General features: G+C 42.5%; 1 protein-coding gene across 2 annotated transcripts in view; it reads left to right on the top strand.

Annotated features, from left to right (window-relative positions):
- LOC121855759 overlaps positions 1-21,875 on the top strand; it is a 23,175-nt gene extending 1,300 nt beyond the window's left edge. Inside the window, exons 2-9 of one of the 2 annotated variants that reach the window (XM_042350868.1) lie at positions 1-40; positions 10,292-10,485; positions 11,219-11,396; positions 17,182-17,311; positions 17,703-17,875; positions 18,598-18,624; positions 19,375-19,458; positions 19,602-21,875. The exon at positions 1-40 is cut by the window's left edge and continues 49 nt beyond it. In XM_042350868.1, coding sequence (XP_042206802.1) covers positions 1-40; positions 10,292-10,485; positions 11,219-11,396; positions 17,182-17,311; positions 17,703-17,875; positions 18,598-18,624; positions 19,375-19,457 — 825 coding nt within the window. In that variant the 3' untranslated portion in view covers position 19,458; positions 19,602-21,875. The remainder of the gene's footprint in view (positions 41-10,291; positions 10,486-11,218; positions 11,397-17,181; positions 17,312-17,702; positions 17,876-18,597; positions 18,625-19,374; positions 19,459-19,601) is intronic. The other variant, XM_042350869.1, reaches the window with a different exon arrangement.
- Positions 21,876-21,890: the final 15 nt, after the last annotated feature.

Here is a 21,890-nt window from a genome sequence, read left to right as displayed (position 1 = left end):
GCCTTCCTCGTCGTCTCTACATGTCTACTGCTGCTGACAGGTATGTGACGTTATGCAGTAGTAGTAGTAGTAAGTCGGGGTCCTCAAAGTAACATTAGTACGTATTATTATTATTTATTATTATTTATAGACATGGTCCCTGGTCTTGACAGGCAGATGTTTACGCATACGGTACAGTATCTGAGTTTCATGACAGTTTGGAGATGAGACTGTCAAGGCATTCACCTCATCCAGAGAGAGAGAGAGAGAGAGAGAGAGAATCAAATCCTCGTTCCCAGGACACCGGAAGAGTATTACTTCCTGTTGCAGGATGTTACCTCCCGTACTGAAGTGGGCGTGGCTGATACACCCCTGCCACACACACACACACACACACACACGTATAGCCCTGTGTATCTTGTAAAGCACCATTATATGTTCATGAAAGCCCCATTAAAACACCATTACAGTGCCATTAAAGCATTATCAAACCATGAATACTGTACAGCATTCAGTCAGTGATGCAATTATTTAAGTTTGATATTGTAGGCAGGAAAATAGAACGGAACTCAACATTCATCCCCGTATGCAACATTCATAACCACATTCAACATTCATCACCGTCTGTTGTAGATATTGTTCACTCAGCTCCCCACCCCCACCCCCACCCCCACCTGTACAGTTCCGTTCACTGAGGCACGTTCAGGGTCGTTCTTCCTATATGAAAGTCGTATTGTCTCGCCTCGTTCCGGGTAAAGGGGAAGGTGAGGGAAGTATAGTCAGTCAGTCTGCCAGTTCATTTAGGTAACACCAAATACACGCTGTAGATATATGACACGGCAGAGGGACTTTATCATTATGGCACAGTTATGACACCTTGGGCTTTGTTATAACACGGCAGAGGGACTTTATCATTAAGGTAACACCATGACACTTACTTATATAACACGGTAGAGGACTTTCATTATGGCACAGTTATGACACCTTTGGGCTTTGCTACAACACGGCAGAGTGTGGACTTATCATTATGTTATGACACCTTGGCTTTACAGACACGGGCAGAGGACTCTTATGATTGCGGCACAGTTATGACACTCGCTTTACATAACACGGCAGAGGACTTTATCATTACACAGTTATGACACCTTGGCTTTATTATGACACGGCAGAGGATTATCATTATGGGTAACAAAGAAGGACACCTGGCTTTGTTATAACACGGCAGAGGGACTTTATCATTATGGCACAGTTATGACACCTTGGGCTTTGTTATGACACGGCAGAGGGACTTTATCATTATGGCACAGTTATGACACCTTGGGCTTTGTTATAACACGGCAGAGGGACTTTATCATTATGGCACAGTTATGACACCTTGGGCTTTGTTATAACACGGCAGAGGGACTTTATCATTATGGCACAGTTATGACACCTTGGGCTTTGTTATGACACGGCAGAGGGACTTTATCATTATGGCACAAAGCTATGACACCTTGGGCTTTTGTTAGTGACACGGCAGAGGACTTTTATTATGGCACACTTATACTGGCTTTGTTAAGACACGACAGAGGGACTTTATCATTATGGCACAGTTATGGCACCTTGGGCTTTGTTATGACACGGCAGAGGGACTTTATCATTATGGCACACTTATGGCACCTTGGACTTTGTTATAACACGGCAGAGGGACTTTATCATTATGGCACAGTTATGACACCTTGGGCTTTGTTATAACACGGCAGAGGGACTTTATCATTATGGCACAGTTATGACACCTTGGACTTTGTTATAACACGGCAGAGGGACTTTATCATTATGGCACAGTTATGACACCTTGGGCTTTGTTATGAACGACAGAGGGACTTTATCATTATGGCAAGTTAGACACCTGGGCTTTGTTATGACACGTCATCATTATGGCACACTTATGACACCTTGGACTTTGTTATAACACGGCAGAGGACTTTATCATTATGGCACAGTTATGACACCTTGGGCTTTGTTATGACACGGCAGAGGACTTTATCATTATGGCACAGTTATGACACCTGGCCTGTGCAGACACGGCAGAGGGACTTTATCATTATGGCACAGTTATGACACCTTGGGCTTGTTATGACACGGCAGAGGACTTTTATCATTATGGCACAGTTATGACACCTTGGGCTTTGTTATAACACAGTAGAGGACTTTATCATTATGGCACAGTTATGACACCTTGGGCTTTGTTATAACACGGCAGAGGGACTTTATCATTATGGCACAGTTATGACACCTTGGGCTTTGTTATGACACGGCAGAGACTTTATCATTATGGCACTTATGGCACCTCGGCTTTGTTATGACACGGCAGAGACTTTATCATTATGGCACAGTTATGACACCTTGGGCTTGTTATGACACGGCAGAGGGACTTTATCATTATGGCACAGTTATGACACCTTGGGCTTTGTTATGACACGGCAGAGGGACTTTATCATTATGGCACTTATGACACCTTGGGCTTTATGACGGCAGAGGACTTTATCATTATGGCACACTTATGGCACCCTCGGCTTTGTTAGACACGGCAGAGGGACTTTATCATTATGGCACAGTTATGCACACCTTGGGCTTTGTTATGACACGGCAGAGGGACTTTATCATTATGGCAAAAGTTATGACACCTGCTTTGTTATGACACGCAGAGGACTTTATCATTATGGCACAGTTATGACACCTTGGGCTTTGTTATGACACGGCAGAGGGACTTTATCATTATGGCACAGTATGACACCTTGGGCTTGTTATGACACGGCAGAGGACTTTACTATGGCACACTTATGGCACCTTCGGCTTTGATGACACGAGAGGACTATTATTATGGCACAGTTATGACACCTTGGGCTTTGTTATGACACGCAGAGGGACTTTATCATTATGGCACAAAGATGACACTTGGGCTTTGTTATGACACGGCAGAGGACTTTATCATTATGGCACAGTTATGACACCTTGGGCTTTGTTATGACACGGCAGAGGGACTATCATTATGGCACAGTTATGACACCTTGGGCTTTGTTAGACACGGCAGAGGGACTTTATCATTATGGCACAGTTATGACACCTGGGCTTTGTTATGACACGGCAGAGGACTTTATCATTATGGCACACTTATGACACCTTGGCTTTGTTATGACACAGCAGGATCTTTATCATTATGGCACACTTATGGCACCTGGCTTTGTTATGACACGGCAGAGGGACTTTATCATTATGGCACACTTATGACACCTTGGGCTTTGTTATGACACGGCAGAGGACTTTTATCATTATGGCACCTGACTTTGTTATGACACGGCAGAGGACTTTATCATTATGACACTTGGCCTGTTATAACACGAGAGGGATTTATGGCTATGACACCTTGGACTTTGTTATGACACAGAGAGGACTTACTGGCTATGACACCTTGGGCTTTGTTATGACACGGTAGGATTTTATCATTATGGCACTTGGACTTTGTTATGACACGGCAGAGGGACTTTATCATTATGGCACTCTGAACTTTGTTATGACACGGCAGAGGGATTATCATTATGGCACACTTATGACACCTTGGGCTTTGTTATGACACGGCAGAGGACTTTATCATTATGGCACACTTATGACACCTTTCGGCTTTGTTATGACACGGCAGAGGACTTTATCATTATGGCACAGTTATGACACCTTGGGCTTTGTTATGACACGGCAGAGGGACTTTATCATTATGGCACAGTTATGACACCTTGGGCTTTGTTATAGACACAGGAGGGGACTTTTATCATTATGGCACAGTTATGACACCTTGGACTTGTTATGACACGGCAGAGGGACTTTATCATTATGGCACGTGTGTGTGTGTGTGTGTGTGGTAATTATAATGAGAGTGAGTGATTGAGTTAGAGAGTTAAGAGTGAGGGGTGAGGTGAGTTAGAGAGGAAGGAGTGAGTTAAGAGTAGGTGAGAGAGTTAGAGAGGAGGGAGGAAAGGAGCAGGAGGAGGAGTGAGTGAGTTAAGAGTAGTGACTGAGTGAGTTTGAAAGTGGAGAGGAGTAGAGAGGAGTGAGAGTGAGTTAGGTGAGTAGTGGGTGAGTGAGTTAAGAGAAAAGAGTGGGAGTTAGAGAGTGAAGGAGTTTGAGAGGAGTGAGTGAGTTAAGAGTAGTGGGTGAGGAGTTAGGAGAGTGAGGAGGAGGAGTTAAGAGTCGAGGAGTGAGCAGGAGGAGAGAGTGAGGAGCTAAGAGAAAAGGGGTGAGTGAGTTAGAGGGTGAGAGGAGGAGGAGGAATTAGTTAAGAGTAGGGGAGGAGTTAGAGAGTGAGGGAGGAGAGAGAGCGAGGAGTGAGTGAGAGGGTGAGGAAGAGAGGAAGGAGGGAGTTAGAGAGCAAGTGAGGAGTGAGTAGGGTGGTGAGTTAGAGAGAGAGGAGTGGAGTTAGGAGATGAAAGGAGGAGTGAGTTAAGAGTAGGGTGAGTGAGTAAGAGTGAGTGAGTGAGAGAGGGAGGAGTAGAGAGAGAGTGAGGAGGAGAGTTGAAAGGAGGAGGGAGTTAATAGTGGGGTGAGGAAGAGAGGGTGAGTGAGTGAGTTAAGAGGGAGGAGTGAGTGAGTTAAGAGTAGGGAGGAGTGAGTTAAGAGTAGGGGTGAGTGGAGGGATGAGTGAGTGAAAGCTAATAGTGGGTGAGGGTTAAGAGGAAGGATGAGTTAGAGAGCGAGGAGGAGTTAGGAGAGGAGTGTTAAGAGAAAGGAGTGTAGAGAGAGGTGAGTTAAGAGTAGTGGGAGTGAGTTAGAGGAGTGAGGAGTGAGTTAAGAGAAAGGGTGAGGAGAGAGAGGAGGAGTTAGAGAGGAGGGGAGTTAGAGTAGTAGGTGAGTGAGTTAGAGGTGAGAGATAGAGGAGGAGAATGAGTTAAGAGTAGTGGGTGAGAGTGAGGAGTGAGTTAGAGAGAGAGTGAAGTGAGTGAGTTAAGAGTAGTGGGGTGAGTGAGTTAGAGAGTGAGTGAGGAGTTAGAGCAAGTGAGTGAGTTAAGAGAGGAGAAAGGAGTGAGGAGGAGAGGAAGAGTAGGGTGAGTGGAGGAGTTAGAGAGTGAGGAGGTTAACAGGTGAGTGAGTTAAGAGTAGGGTGAGTGAGTGAGTTAAGAGGTAGTGGATGAGTGAGTGAGTTAAGAGTAGTGAGTGAGTGAGTTAAGGTAGTGGGTGAGTGAGTTAGAGCGAGGAGTGAGTGAGTTAATAGTGGTGAGTGAGTTAAGAGGGGTGAATGAGTTAGAGGGAGAGAGAGGAGAGAAGAGAAGGGGTGAGTGAGTTAGAGAGAGAGGGGTGAGTTAAGAGAGAGGAGTGAGGTAAGAGGGGGGAGAGAGAGGAGTTAGAGAGGAGGAGGAAGGGAGAGGGAGGAGTGAGAGTAGTGGGTGAGTGAGTTAGAGAGAGAGGGAGGAGTTAGAGAGGAGGAGCAGTGAGTAGTAGGTGGAGCAGAGAGGAGAGAGTGAGGAGTTAAGAGTGGGTGAGTGAGTTAAGAGAAGGGTGGAGAGTTAGAGAGTGAGTGAGTGAGTTAGGAGGAGTGGGAGTGAGTTAAGAGTAGTGGGTGAGTGAGTTAAAGGGTGAGGAGTTAGGAGAGTGAGGAGTGAGTTAGAGGGAGGGAGGAGTTAAGAGTAGGGTGAGTGAGTTAGAGCGAGTGAGTGAGTGAGTTAATAGTGGTGAGTGAGTGAGTAGGGTGAGGAGTTAGGAGAGTGGAGTGAGAGAGAGGAGTGAGTGAGAAGAGTAGGGCAGGAGAGAGTGAGTGAGTTAGAGTAGTGAGGAGTGAGTTAAGAGAGGGGTGGAGTGAGTTAGGGAGAGGGAAAGAGAGGGAGTGAGTTAAGAGTAGGGGTGAGGAGAGAGAGGGGAGAGGAGGGAGGAGAGTGAGTGGGGTGAGTGAGAGAGAGAGGAGTGAGTTAAGATAGTGTGAGTGAGTTAGAGTGGGGTGAGTGAGTTAAGTGAAAGAGGTGAGTGAGTATAGGGGTGAGAGAGAGAGAGTGAGAGAGGGAGTGAGTTAAGAGTAGGGGTGAGTGAGTTAGAGAGAGAGGAGGAGTTAGGAGAGTGAGTGAGTTAAGTAGGGAGTTAGAGAGAGTGAGTGAGTGGAGTTAAGAGAGTAGTGGGTGAGGAGCAGAGAGAGTGGAGGAGTGGGAGTTAAGGAGGAGGAGTGAGTTAAGAGTAGTGGGTGAGTGGAGTTAGAGAGTGAGTGAGTGGAGTTAGAGAGTGAGTGGAGTGAGTTAAGAGTAAGGGGTGGAGTGAGTGGAGGAGTGGAGTTAAGAGTAGTGGGTGAGGAGTTAGAGAGTGAGAGTGAGTGAGTTAAGAGGTGGGGTGAGTGAGTTAGAGAGTGAGTGAGTGAGTTAAGAGTAGTGGGTGAGTGGAGTTAGAGAGTGAGAGAGGAGTGAGTTAAGAGTAGTGGAGTGAGTTAGGAGAGGAGAGGAGTGAGTGAGTTAAGAGTAGTGGGAGTGAGTGAGTTAAGAGTAGTGGAGGAGTGAGTGAGTTAAGAGTATTGGAGGAGTGGAGTGAGGAGGGTGAGAGAGAGAGTGATCACACCTCCAGAATATGTGAACAACGCATTAAATGGTTCATACCACCGGTTACTTGGCTACTGTCCTGTCCTTGACTGTCCTGTCCTGCTACTGTCCTTGTTGCTGACTTTGTTACTTTCCGTGTTGCTGTCCTTGCTGCACTTGTTACTTTTCTTGTCTTATTACTTATTACTATTATACTGTTTTTGTTGTTGTTCTTGTTACTGTCCTTGTTGTTGTTCGTTACTGTCCTTGTTGCTGTCTTTGTTACTGTCCTGTTGCTGTCTTTGTTACTGTCCTTGTTCCTGTCTTTGTTACTGCCCTTGTTGCTGTCTTTGTTACTGTCCTTGTTCCTGTCTCTTTGTTACTGTCCTTGTTCCTGTCTGTTACTGTCCTGTTCCTGCCTTGTTATTCTGTCCCTTTGCTGTCTTTGTTACTGTCCTTGTTGTTGTTCTTGTTACTGTCCTTGTTCCTGCTCTTTGTAACTGTCCTGTTCCTGTCTTTTGTTACTCTCCTTGTTGTTGTTCTTGTTACTGTCCTTGTTATTGTCTTGTTACTGTCCCTTGTTGCTGTCTTTGTTACTGTCCTTGTTCTTGTATTTGTTACTGTTCTTGTTCCTGTCTTTGTTACTGTCCTTATTGCTGTCTTTGTTACTATCCTTGTTGTTGTTCTTGTTACTGTCCTTGTTCCTGTCTTTGTTACTGTCCTTGTTCCTGTCTCTTCTTGTTACTGTCCTTGTTCCTGTCTTTGTTACTGTCCTTGTTCCTGTCTTTGTTACTGTCCTTGTTGCTGTCTTTGTTACTGTCCTTGTTGCTGTCTTTGTTACTGTCCTGTTCCTGTCTTTGTTACTGTCCTTGTTCCTGTCTTTGTTATCTGTTCCTGCCCTTGTTACTGTCCTTGTTCCTGTCTTTGTTACTGTCCTTGTTCCTGTCTTGTTACTGTCCTGTTGCTGTCTTTCTTCTGTTCCTGTCTTTGTTTGTCCTGTTGCCGTCTGTACTGTCCTTGTTGCTGTCTTGTTACTGTCCTTGTTCTTTTTGTTACTGTCCTTGTTGCTGTCTTTGTTACTGTCCTTGTTCCTGTCTTTTGTTACTGTCCTTGTTCCTGTCTTTGTTACTGTCCTTGTTGCTGTCTGTTACTGTCCTTGTTCCTGTCTTGTTACTGTCCTTGTTCCTGTCTTTGTTACTGTCCTTGTTCCTGTCTTTGTTACTGTCCTGTTCCTGCCCTTGTTACTGTCCTGTTCTGTCTTTGTTATGTCCTTGTTCCTGTCTTTTGTTACTGTCCTTGTTCCTGTCTTGTTCGTCTGTTCTGTCTTTGTTACTGTCCTTGTTGCTGTCTGTTACTGTCCTTGTTCTGTCTTTGTTACTGTCCTTGTTCCTGTCTTTGTTACTGTCCTTGTTGCTGTCTTTGTTACTGTCCTGTTCCTGTCTTTGTTACCGTCCTTGTTCCTGTCTTTGTTACTGTCCTTGTTCCTGTCTTGTTACTGTCCTTGTTCCTGTCTTGTTACTGTCCTTGTTCCTGTCTTGTTACTGTCCTGTTCCTGTCTTTTGTTACTGTCCTTGTTGCTGTCTTTGTTACTGTCCTTTCCTGTCTTTGTTACTGTCCTTGTTCCTGTCTTTGTTACTGTCCTTGTTGCTGTCTTTGTTACTGTCCTGTTGCTGTCTTTGTTACTGTCCTTGTTCCTGTCTCTTGTTACTGTCCTTGTTCCTGTCTCTTGTTACTGTCCTTGTTCCTGTCTTTGTTACTGTCCTTGTTACTGTCTTTGTTACTGTCCTTGTTCCTGTCTTTGTTACTGTCCTTGTTCCTGCTCTTTGTTACTGTCCTTGTTCCTGTCTTTGTTACTGTCCTTGTTGCTGTCTTTGTTACTGTCCTGTTGCTGTCTGTTACTGTCCTTGTTGCCCTTGTTACTGTCCTTGTTACTGTCTTTGTTACTGTCCTTGTTGCTGTCTTTGTTACTGTCCTTGCCGTTCTTTGTTACTGTCCTTGTTCCTGTCTTTGTTACTGTCCTTGTTGTCTGTTACTGTCCTTGTTCTGCTGTCCTTGTTACTGTCCTGTTCCTGTCTTTGTTACTGTCCTTGTTCCTGTCTTTGTTACTGTCCTTGTTCCTGTCTTTGTTACTGTCCTTGTTCCTGTCTTTGTTACTGTCCTTGTTCCTGTCTTTGTTACTGTCCTTGTTCCTGTCTTTGTTACTGTCCTTGTTCCTGTCCTTGTTACTGTCCTTGTTCCACCTTTGTTACTGTCCTTGTTCCTGTCTTTGTTACTGTCCTGTTGCTGTCTTTGTTACTGTCCTTGTTGCTGTCTTTGTTACTGTCCTTGTTCCTGTCTTTGTTACTGTCCTTGTTCCTGCTCTTTGTTACTGTCCTTGTTGCTGTCCTTGTTACTGTCCTTGTTGCTGTCTTTGTTACTGTCCTTGTTCCTGTCTTTGTTACTGTCCTTGTTCCTGTCTTTGTTACTGTCCTTGTTCCTGTCTTTGTTACTGTCCTTGTTACTGTCCTTGTTACTGTCCTTGTTCCTGTCTTTGTTACGTCCTTGTTCCTGTCTTGTTACCGTCCTTGTTCCTGTCTTTGTTACTGTCCTTGTTGCTGTCTTTGTTACTGTCCTTGTTGCTGTCTTTGTTACTGTCCTTGTTGCTGTCTTGTTACTGTCCTGTTCCTGTCTTTGTTACTGTCCTTGTCCTGTCTTTGTTACTGTCCTTGTTCCTGTCTTTGTTACTGTCCTTGTTCCTGTTTGTTACTGTCCTTGTTCCTGTCTTTTGTTACTGTCCTTGTTGCTGTCTTTGTTACTGTCCTTGTTGCTGTCTTTGTTGCTGTCCTTGTTCCTGTCTGTGTTACTGTCCTTGTTCCTGTTACCTGTCCTGTTGCTGTCTTTGTTACTGTCCTTGTTCCTGTCTTGTTACTGTCCTGTTCCTGCTTTGTTACTGTCCTTGTTCCTGTCTTTGTTACTGTCCTTGTTCCTCTCCTTTATGTCTTGTCCTTAGCATCCAGCTGTGTTTTACCTTAATAATAATAATAATAATAATAATAATAATAATAAATATTCTTTATTATTATTACTATTATTATTGTTGCTGTTATGTTATGAATGAATGACAGCGAATGCAAAGAATGTGTGTGTGTGTGTGTGTGTGTGTGTGTGTGTGTGTGTGTGTGTGTGTGTGTGTGGTCATGATTTCAGGCACTCTATATAATAACAATGAAAGACTTAAGCACAAAAAAAACAAAACAATACCTGAACCTACTGCTAAACAAATGAAGATCTAAAGAAATCTAGCATCGCATCACGTAATAAGAATTGAGAAAAAATCAAATCAAAGCAACAGATTTTATTAAAGGTGATGTGGGGGAGGAGGAGCAATGCCTGGCAAACGTGTTGGCCCTGCAAGGTGGGAACACATCTCGTCGGAAATAGACAGAGAGTGAGTGCCAAGGTGCCTATGGGTCAACTGAGGGAACCCGCTGCTGGTACCAAGATGGCTCCCTGCCAGTTTATCTAGGGAGTCTGATAATGTTGTCGTGGTGATGTAAGGGCTTAAGATGTATGCCTGGGGAGGGTTAGGTTAATCTATCTTGTTATCACATTATAAATATTAGTGGCCTAAAACGTAAACATAACTGCATTACTAAAGTCTAAATCATGCGTCAGGCAGTGTGCATAATGAGACTTGAGAACACTATCAGTCAGAAGGTTAGGGAAGAGAGGATTGGAATGAGCAAGACATCAAACAAAACCAAACAGGTGGTAAAGTATGGCTATAAACGCGAGAGTTACTTCGACAGGAGGTGCGAGGACCATACAAGTGGTGGAAGAACCTGGACTTCACGTGGCTGAGAACGGCACGGTGACGGAGATAATCCTCGACTGCCCTTACATCCTGGAGGAGAACGACAACTCTGGTCTGACTATCAAGTGGTACCAAGTGGGTAATCCCATACCTGTGTACCAATGGATTGTTAGCAGCAGCCCCCCACAGGTAAAGAGAGAGAGAGAGAGAGAGAGAGAGAGAGAGAGAGAGAGAGAGAGAGAGAGAGAGAGAGAGAGAGAGAGAGAGAGAGAGAGAGAGAGAGAGAGAGAGAGAGAGAGAGAGAGAGAGAGAGAGAGAGAGAGAGAGAGAGAGAGAGAGAGAGAGAGAGAGAGAGAGAGAGAGAGAGAGAGAGAGAGAGAGAGAGAGAGAGAGAGAGAGAGAGAGAGAGAGAGAGAGAGAGAGAGAGAGAGAGAGAGAGAGAGAGAGAGAGAGAGAGAGAGAGAGAGAGAGAGAGAGAGAGAGAGAGAGAGAGAGAGAGAGAGAGAGAGAGAGAGAGAGAGAGAGAGAGAGAGAGAGAGAGAGAGAGAGAGAGAGAGAGAGAGAGAGAGAGAGAGAGAGAGAGAGAGAGAGAGAGAGAGAGAGAGAGAGAGAGAGAGAGAGAGAGAGAGAGAGAGAGAGAGAGAGAGAGAGAGAGAGAGAGAGAGAGAGAGAGAGAGAGAGAGAGAGAGAGAGAGAGAGAGAGAGAGAGAGAGAGAGAGAGAGAGAGAGAGAGAGAGAGAGAGAGAGAGAGAGAGAGAGAGAGAGAGAGAGAGAGAGAGAGAGAGAGAGAGAGAGAGAGAGAGAGAGAGAGAGAGAGAGAGAGAGAGAGAGAGAGAGAGAGAGAGAGAGAGAGAGAGAGCCTGTGTAATAACTAGAAGACCTTGTGTATTAATCCACCTCCATGTGTGTGTGTGTGTTGCAGGCATTGGGTATCCTAGAGGGACGGCTGGACCTGTCATACAAAGCGTCAGAGGATGAGAACCACCGCCACCGAGCTCTCAAAATCATCAACCCTTCCACAGAATTGTCCGGCCAATACCAGTGCAAAATCTCCACCTTTGACGATGAAAAAGATTACCTACAGAAACTCATCATATACAGTGAGTCACCGGTTGAGGTTTAGTTTTAAATATCACTAAAAAAATATACAGCTCTACTCAAGATCAGATTTGTAATGTTTTAGATTCCTTTACTTCCATACTCCACGACACTGAGAACTATATTAAAACCTGTACTGTAAATGGCCAGAAATTAGTCATTTTTCTTGTGTCCACTGCCTTGGTAATAGTTCATTTCTCACAAGTACTGAAGTTCTTCTCAGGTTTACAAAATGTTAAAGTCCATAACTGCATATTTCTTGTTACTGTGAACAATAGAAAGTGAGAAAAGGTGAGAGATGTGAGTGTCAAAGACCACACACACACGACCACGTGAGGTCCTTCATATAGACACCCGAGGACGAGTTACTACACCACGTGAATACCACACCACCTGTGTCATGCCAGGCCTCATATCAACACGCATACGTGAATACCTCACCACATTCAACCGGACAGTCACAAATACCACCTGGTGTCTCTATGACCATGTGAGGTCCTTCATATCAACACCCGAGGACGAGTTACTACACCAAGTGAATACCACACCACCTGGTGTCTCTATGACCACGTGAGGTCTGGGGTCTGCGAGTTTGTTGGCCAGGGCAAGTGGTACACCACCTGGTGTCTCTGTGACCTTCTGCACGTGAGGTCTCACAGGGTCTGCTGAGTTTGTTGGCCAGGCTGGAATGAGGCCATGGAAAGAATTGAAGGCCAAGGGAAGAAATAGAGAAGGTAACGTTGGAGAACCTGAAATTAAAAAGAAGATGGCGAGATTAGAGAGGCCCAGGACAAGGGAGAAAGCCAGTGTCAGCAGAAAATTCCTGTAAAGCGAGTGGGGAAAGGAAGGTGTAAGGGGAGAGGAAGACCAGGCTGATGAAAAGTACACCAAGGACACATCAACAACGACTTTATCAGCAGCTAAATGCCAACTCATCAGTCCCTTGATGAACAGATTGGACGTTAGTACAGTCAGGGACAGGGCTGACAAGGAAGGGTATAAAAACTTTGGTGTTGGTGGCTCACGGGTAAGGTGCCGGACAGGGCTTTTGTAGTAAAAACATAAATGGGGTAAGGGTGTATTTGCCAGGGAGCTGGGTGGGGATATAATTGACAAGGATGGACAATATCTTGTCTGGTAATGGGAACAATCCATTATCTGCCTCAGGTAAACTGATGATATTGGCAGTGAAAGAGCAAAGGAGCTTCTTGGTAAATTCAAAACTTGACTAGATCATATTGGACTAGGGAGGATCTGCTCATATGCAGTGTCCTGCCTAGAGGACGAGTTAGCAGTGAATTAGTTGTCAAAAGAACGGTTGGGTATCGATGATGAAATATTGACAGATATTGCTAAGTCAATATCAGTCATTCAATGACAACTGGGACACTTCTGCAGAAGGGACCTTTATGCTAGGGATAAGTTGCACCTGTCTGGGGATGGGTAGCCCAACCTGGCTGGGGCTCTAGAGACGGTTAAAAGATATCAGAGTCTTTAAACTGCTGGGGAACATATGGTATGGGGGTGGAGAATGCAGTGGGGCAGATAAACAAAGTGAAAGATTACAGAAGAAATGATGTTAGGAATGATGACAAAACTAAATTAGACGAGGAGTTTTTAAAACTAATGGCAGTAAAGGAGGACTCAAACCACGACTAACTTAAATATATACTCTGAAGACGGTAGAGAGTATGAGAAACAAAATGGATAATGTAGGGAATATGGTATGTGCAGGAAAATCCAAATAATAGCATTCACTGGAAACATGGATCAACCCTAAACTCACGTGAGTTGCAATTCAAATATGAATTGCAGGTTACAAACTGTTCCACACGATGAGCAGACTGGGAAAAGGAGGAGAATGGCAATCTATATGTTGAGATAATCATTGTGAACTAAATAAGGAAATAAAACTAGGTGGAATAGAAACCAATTTGGATAAATTAAGCGACGGTAGTAGGGAAAAAATTAATCTGGAGAAATATATAGACCTCCCAATCTTTTCATTTCAAGTCAATAGGCTTATCTGGGATGAAATGTGGGAAACCCCCACTTTACAACAAAGTCTGTATAATGGTAACACAACCTTGGCCAAATAGATTGAGACTGACCTTACAGGTGGCGAATCAGAGGAATTTCTTGGGGCGATCAGGACTGTTTCCTAAGTCAACCTTCTTGGTCCCACGGGTAATAATATACTTTCTATTTAGTTCCTTTCAGGGTAGAAGAAAGCCTCATTAGCAATGTGGGGTGGGGCGAACTTGCAAATAATGATCACAAAGAAATTAAATTTGATTAGTTTTCAAGGCAGACATGGGGAAAATTCACTGATGCCAGATTTCAGAAGGGCAAGCTTTGACGGTTTGAGGCAGCTGAAGGGTGCATGCAGCGTGAACCTGACAGATAACTACCGACGTGAGATCTGGGTGCAAAGATTCATGACAATTTAAATAATGGTTTAACCAATATGGCCAGAACATACCATACCAAAAGAAACTCAGATCAGACAAAAATGACCCTAAATGGATAAATAATTATTTAAAAGAAACATCATTGGTAAAAGGAGGCTATAGGTAGAGGATAAAATGTGAATTACCTCGGGATTATTATAGGGTATTGGTGAGAAGGTTAAAACCGAGGATAAATGAGAGAATATTAGGGGTAAGGATAGCGAGGCCGAGAATAAACCCCAGAAAGTTCTACCAAATGTATCAGCTAGAACACGAGAAGATTGGACCAATGCGGTCAGATACCCATGACTCACTGATAACGGCAGAGAAATGAGCAATAATTTGAATAAATATTTTTCAACAGTTTTTACAACAATTTAAACATGATGCAGGCACGACTCTATTCAGAGATATTAGAAAACAAATTAAGCGAGATAATGGTGACTAATGTGATGTTAGTAAGCAAATACACAAACTAAAGCCTAATAAGTCACCTGGTCCCAATAGGATATTTGCCCAGAGTATTAAGGTGCAAGGAAAACGAAATGTACCCATAGCAAAGTTGTTGCTTGTATCCTTAAGAAACTGGGTGTAGTACAGAATCCTGGAGGATGTGTGAATGTAATACCATTTTTCAAGAAAGGATTCATCACTATCCTCTAACTTCTTAATCAGTCTAACTTCAATGATAAGCAGTGCGACAATCATTTCAAACTCTATTAAAATCACTGGAAGCTTGATTGATCAATGATTTAGCATGACTTACAAGCGGACATTCATGTCAAACCTAATCTATTAACATTCTTTTTGTCAGTTTTCAGATCAGTGGCCGAAGTGGCACAATTATGATGTGGTATATCTCGACTTTATGAAGCCTTCGATGAGGTCACGAAAGACTAATAATTAGAAAGGTAGAACTACATGGCATCAAAGTAATATCCTTAAATGGATTAGGCGTGGCTGGGATTGAAACAATGAAGTGAGCATTAATAGCACTAAGTCCCATTGAGCAACATCACAAATGGGTTCCCCAGAGCTCGATACTTGAGATTACATTATTATTATTATATACACAAACAGATATCGCTTTGACAGCAACATAAACCAAATTTGCTGATGACACTAAAATAAGTGTTATTTGTCTGGCCGAGGACTCTTAAAACTTCTGGAAGATCTAAACAAATTTTTTGAATAGTCTGAAAAAATGGCAGATGAAATTCAACGTGGACAAATGTAAAGTGCTGTGCTCAGTATAGGAAGGAATGTAAACAGAAACCAGATACCAGATGAACAACGATGCCATAAAAGAAATCCATTGCAGAGAGAAATTTTAGGGTAATGATAAGTGGGAACCTTAAGCCAAGTAAACAATGTATTTTGCTCCTTCTAACAAGGCTAATAAAATGTAGGTTCATACAAAGGTGTTAATTTTAAGACTAACGAGGTCATCCTAAAACTGTATTTTGCTTTCTTGAAGATACACCTGGATTCGCGGAACCAGTTCTGGTCGCACGTGTTACAGAATGGATTCTGATCCTTGAAATAATTCAGAGGCCTTAGAACTAATCCCAGGCGTAGGAACCTTGGGTATAGAGACAGGTTAAAGCATCTTAATTTTGCACTCCACTCGAGAGACGTGGGCGAGGGCGACCTGATGAGGTGTATATACCGTGGAAGGCGGGCTAAGCTCAGGGACATTACAAAGATACTCAAACTATCCAACGAGGGAAGCGAACTCGTAACAATGGTTTTAAATTAGACAAATTAGATTGCGACGTGAAATAAGTAAGTACTGGTTTGAAACAGAATGGTGGATGAGTGGAGACAAATTTTAAACCTCCTTCGATACTTCGAACAACTGAAGCAGTTTCCTCCATTCTTATGTTCTTATGTTCTTATATCAACACCCGAGGACGAGTTACTACACCACGTGAACACCACACCACCTGATGTCTCTATGACCACGTGAGGTCCTTCATATCAACATCCGAGGACGAGTTACTACACCACGTGAACACCACACCACCTGGTGTCTCTATGACCACGTGAGGTCCTTCATATCAACACCCGAGGACGAGTTACTACACCACGTGAACACCACGCCACCTGGTGTCTCAATGACCAGCCCAGGCCCGGGCCATCAACTGTAAACTATAATAATTTGTATGTTCAATTCATGTTCCTTCTTCTTTCAGTTATGAAAGCTTTTGTTAAGCGACTCACCCACCCCATGTCTTTGTATGTAATAAGTCATTTTTGTCCAATGTATATTTTCAGCCTTCATGCTGCAGAACTTTTTGGATAAACCGTTAATAATTATCACAAGCACACACACACTAATGAGTTTTAATATTTTCTGTCGCTACAGTCAGGAACTACTGTAGCAAAGATTTACAGCTAAAATGCCATCACAATTGTGAGTTATCAGCAACAAAAGAGGTGTGGCGGCCTAGTGGACACAACACTCACCTCTCTTGCTGAGGGTTGTTAGTTTGCATCCAGGAAACTCCAGTTCACCCAACTGTGAATGGGTGTCTAACTTGACAGTGAGGAAAGTAAAAACAGTAAAGTGGAGTCCAGGTCACACTCCTGCCTTGTGTACCAAAGGCTCTTTCTATAGTACTATAATATACAGAAAAGTACTGTATCTGCACTGCCTATAGGTCCAATTTTCACTTTTCACCACCTAAGCGGCACTCCTCAGTGGTAGTTCCAGCATATAGTTTGCACTATTAAATACCTAACAAGTATGTGCACACCAGTCCTAACTTTAAGTCACAAGATATTACTAAATTATATATTAAATTATGATGTACAAGAAATAACACCAAGAGAAAAAGTTCCCTGGGTTACTGTACTGTACACTGTCTTCTTTAGTCTCAAGATCTCTGACAAAGTAAGACCAGGATGTCTTCCCACTCAATTGATAATCATATCTGCCTACAACAGTTAATATGTGACTAATATATTTTTCCTGATCCAAAATGTGTTATTCCAAGTAGAAAAACAATAGACGTTACACTTACTGAAGGTACAACTCCAAGATTCATGGAAGGTAAAAATGTGTAAGAATTCCCGTACGGTTCAGCAAAAGATTGCCAGACCCATTGTACTATTTGCCTTACAATCTTACACAATATTGCCTTGTCTTACTCTGTACTGTATGCATATTATCCATGCTAGAAATTTGTAGTTCAGCTGCCTGGTGATTGGTAGCAAGTGAGACAATGTGCCCCTTTTGACCTTAAAGATAATACAATTGTCATTCATCATTGTGTCATCTCACCTGTGGGAGTGACAAGTGACTAATTAAGCACATGTACCTGTACCTCCTCAGGTAAGCCGCAGGTGGTTGAGGTGTGGACGGAGCAGCGAGAGGACAACGTGGTGACTGTGGTGTGTGAAGTAGACCAAGTGTACCCACAACCAAACCTACACCTCTGCCAGCGCTCAGCTGACAGTGACTGGTCAGTTCATAAGCTTCAGTCACCTACAGATACAGTCTGCTTGGTGCCACATAAATACCATGATCAATATCTGCCTAACCTATAACGGCTTATCAATCACCAGAATTGAAGGATACAAGTATTCATTTTGATATTATTCACTTTCTTGAATACAATAACAGTAATATGTTTATTTTCTGCTAATATGGAAGACGTGATTGCTAGGGAAGTGATGTTGCAACAGTAGTTTGTCTCCTAATTGCTTATAAAGGAGGTCCCTGACTTACGAACGTCCTCAGGAACGGAGCCCATTCGTAACCTGGGGACCCCCTGTAGAGTTAAAAGTATAAAATGATGTACAGCTGACAGACTAAATCTATAATTCTGACATATTACAATTAATTCCATGAAGCATAAATCTGAGCGGGGTGAAGGAGGTTAACTCATGGTCCCGAGGTTCATACAACATGACGGTGGAGCGAGAGGTTCATGAAGACACCCTCGATGGTCTTACCACCTTCGAGTGTGTGGTGACCATCCCTGACACCAAGGTGGAGATGCTTGACCACACCAAATACCAGCCTAGTGAGTACGGTACCCCCTTTCTACCACACCACAACTTACACCACAGCAATACCTCCACCACACCAACACCTACACCATACCACCACAACCACCAACTGTACCACATGACCACCTACACCACACCACCACCTACACCACACTACCACCTGTGCCACACCACCATCTACACCACACCACGACCTATACCACTACTAACCTAAAACTAATGCCCTACACCACTTAGTTACCTTAATAAACTAATACCAGCACAATAAAACACAGTACTTTTTTTAATATTTCCTTTGTGAATATATCTCCTATATAATCAGTCAATATAAGAAATTAAAATGATTCCTTGCAATTAACTAAAGAAGGATAAAATATGTTCTGTAACAGCCTTAAGTGTTGCAACAGTTGTAATTATAACACCTCTAACAACCTAAAATGTAATTCAGATTGAAATGTAATCAATGGGGTCGAATGTCATACAGACTGACCTTAAATGTAATAAATCAGTTTACCATAAATATAACCCCTCTAATAATACTAATTCACCCTAATTATGGTTAACCAATTAATTACATTTAAAAGGTCTGTTCTTGTTACACTAAATATAATTATTACATTTACACTTTGAGAGTAATTACCATACATGTTAGATACAGATTACATATATAAGCGTTTCCTTTAACTAACACAGCACAGTGCTGTTACTAAAAACTTTATGTCTTCTTCTTTCACAGGACTTCAAGTACAAGACCCAGAAGAAGGTAAGAGAGACAGCATACATAAGAGATTACTATATACATTATGGGATGTAAAAAAGGAAAAAAGAACATTACTGTGGATGTCCATAGGGGGATAATTTGTCTACAAGTTTGCCGTTAAATTAAGAGGGATTTTTGCCGATATTTATGACTTCACAATTCACTGTCTCTGGTTTTGTGTGAGTGAGTGAGTGAGTGAGTGAGTGAGTGTGTGTGTGTGCGTGTGAAGAAAATGTTCATACTGCATCAATCTACCTAAAAAAATCATTGTTATGGCAACTGTGATCCCTGAACTCCACCACCCCTGAGTATTTACTTAATTTTATCCTTGTACAATACGTCCTATAGATCAAGGGTTCAAAAGTGGCATTAAACTCATATTTAGGCTTAATGACAAACTATAAATGTACCGTACACATTAGTTCCAAGAGCAGTACAGTGCTAACTCTCAATCCCTGATACGACCCACTGAAAGGGACCCCTGGATACCGTATTTAAACTCATCCGTCAATGAAATACACGGCACAGTAAATAAATCATAGTGTATTCGCTAGGAGGATTATGTACACAGCATACACTCTTAATACTCTGTGAATTAATCAATGTAATGTGTACTGTTGTTTCAGTATGTTACATCTAATAGGACTCATTATGTTAGCTTGTGTTTCATTGTTGTTTTACTTAGGTTATGTTAGGTAATACTGTATAAGATGTTAAGGCACCTGTCTGCATGAATATTATTGTGTTTTTCAGTGAAGATTGGAGGAGGGAGTGAGGTGCATTCAGCCATGACTGTCCTGGTTGGCATTGCCCTGTTGGCCGTCTGGCGGGTATAAGGTAAGTTACTCTACTGAGACTATTACATTTATTACCCACACTTTATAATTACTAGAGGAACAATTCACCCTAAAGAAAGTGGGATGTACCTTATTGCTTCCCACTACTGTATATATATATCTCTTTCTCTCTCTCTCCCTCAGGTTGTCTGGAACAAGGTTTTGACCCAGACTCAATATCAGCTTCACTGATAGCCAAAGCTGCCACTGCCTCCTGGAGAAGATATCAACATGAAGACTTCCAAGACATAAAGGATGTTTAGAGTGAATCAAGGCATCGTACCACAGCTGAGTGAAGGCAGCCTCCTGTACCATGTATTTAACCGCTGCTACAGGAGCGTACACCAACAGATAACTCCTGAAGACCTCCTGATACATCTTACCGTTTTGGACCACCTCAAACAAATCCCTCTGAAATGGTTCCGAACAAACAGGAACTCAAGTCTTGGAAAAATCAGAATGTGCTGTGTTTTAATTTTCTTGGTTCCATCTTCTCTCTAAGTTATGGTGATGATTTGTAAAATTGTGTATTATCTAGTCACTGAATTTATAGTTATAATATTGTGCCATTTATACTTTCGCTATTCCCCATGTTGTATCTCATTACGTATGTTCAAGAGGGGATTAGTGGCATGACGGATGACAGCGGATGTTTGGACAAAGAAGCACGGCTGACATTTGGACATCATTAAACCCTTGTGTACATTCACATCACCCATAGAGACATTTCATGATAGTTTACATCGTGGCTTTGTATCTTAGGAATTTATTCCTTTATAAGAAGTGTTTAATGACTGGAAGCCACTGTGATGAAGAACCCTGTTGTGTGTGTTGGGGTCGAGAGTGTGATATTATTGCCTGTTTAGTTTTTACCTTCATGGTACCTTTTTGCCCTGATATATAAAGCTTTAATATAAGTTAAAACATGTGTATAATATATATATTATACACAATATACTGTACTATGAATATTTTATAATATTCACTACACACACACACACACACATATACATACACGCACAAGATAAGTAAGAGTCATTCATACATTAGTTGTTCATAATGCTACATATGGGAAGAAGGTCACACGTTAACACAGCATCAACACACAGCCACAGGAGGAGCGTGAGCTGTTTACCACTTCCGTGTATGGCAACAAACATTCATCAGCCCATTCTCCTGTGCCTCACATTTGGAGCACTTATAAATAAACACTTGGTACCGACTCACTCGGCATGGAAGACCTAGTCTCCCCACACACCTTACTGCCTCCCCTCCACACTTCACTGCCTCCCCTCCCCTCACACACCTCACTGCCTCCCCTCCCCTCTCCCACACACCTCACTGCCACCTCTTCCCTCCCTACCACAAATACAGTACTGCAGCCACCTTATTACCTCTATGCTTACTTAAAAACAAAAACAAACACTAAAGAAGTATCAGTGAAATTTCCATTAATGTTGTGGCATTTAAAAATCTGATAAATGACTTACAGACAAACAAACCAAAATAGAAATGAACAATTCTGCAAGATGGAAACACTGTCACTGGGTTCAGCCATTGTACAGGAGAAGGTAATGTAAAATAATGGTTGGGTGACTGTAATGTTTCACTTTATTAATCAGGTTCTGCAAGGGAACTAATATTACAAAAGATATTGACTTAAATTAAGACAGTGTAAACTGATGGAATGCTGTGGCCAAGGAGACTTACACAAACACCATGGACTGTCTCTCACCATCCACCACTGAGTCCATTAACACTATCACAGCCACTTCCACCTTTTATCATTAAAGAGTGTACCAAGAGCACCAGAGAGGCGCTAGCACCACCTACCACTGTAGTAGTGGGCAGGGTGGTGGGCCTCAAGGATGAACTGGACCTATAATTCAATGCCGCCATTAACAACTTGGCCATGACACGCTGCATATCTCGGTGACGTGCCGGACATCATAATTATTAGTCTATGTTAAAACATACTACTTGTGCATTATCATTAGCAACTTCACTTTGCAATCCTGGGTTTCCATGTACATAAGGAATATATTTGAAATAAATGAGAGAATGTATCACATCCTATGCTGTGAATTACCCAAGTTCACCCTTTACAAATCTTTGATACTGTTGACAATGGTAGAACCTGGATCTGGATTCTCAGAGTCATATGTTAGAATTTATCACCTAAATGGAAATATGTGAGAGCACGCTTAGTTACAGTAAAGCATCAAGCAATTTATATTCGCTTTTGGTTGACATGTTTGCTCTATCTCCTAAGTACAACAGTAAGATATATTGTTATCATTCATGTAATATAAAACTTTAGTGTATGAAACTGAGAATCTGGAACCTTATCAACATGTGTTATGTATGCTTGTTTTTCACATACTGTTGAGAGTTTATAATAAAGAAATATACCAATGACTCAGTCTGTGCTTG

Source organism: Homarus americanus, unplaced genomic scaffold (assembly GCF_018991925.1).
Source record: "Homarus americanus isolate GMGI-L3 unplaced genomic scaffold, GMGI_Hamer_2.0 scaffold54097, whole genome shotgun sequence".
Lineage (NCBI taxonomy): Eukaryota > Metazoa > Arthropoda > Malacostraca > Decapoda > Nephropidae > Homarus > Homarus americanus.
Note: the sequence above shows the minus strand (reverse complement) of the source record. Positions and strands in the feature narration are given on the sequence as shown.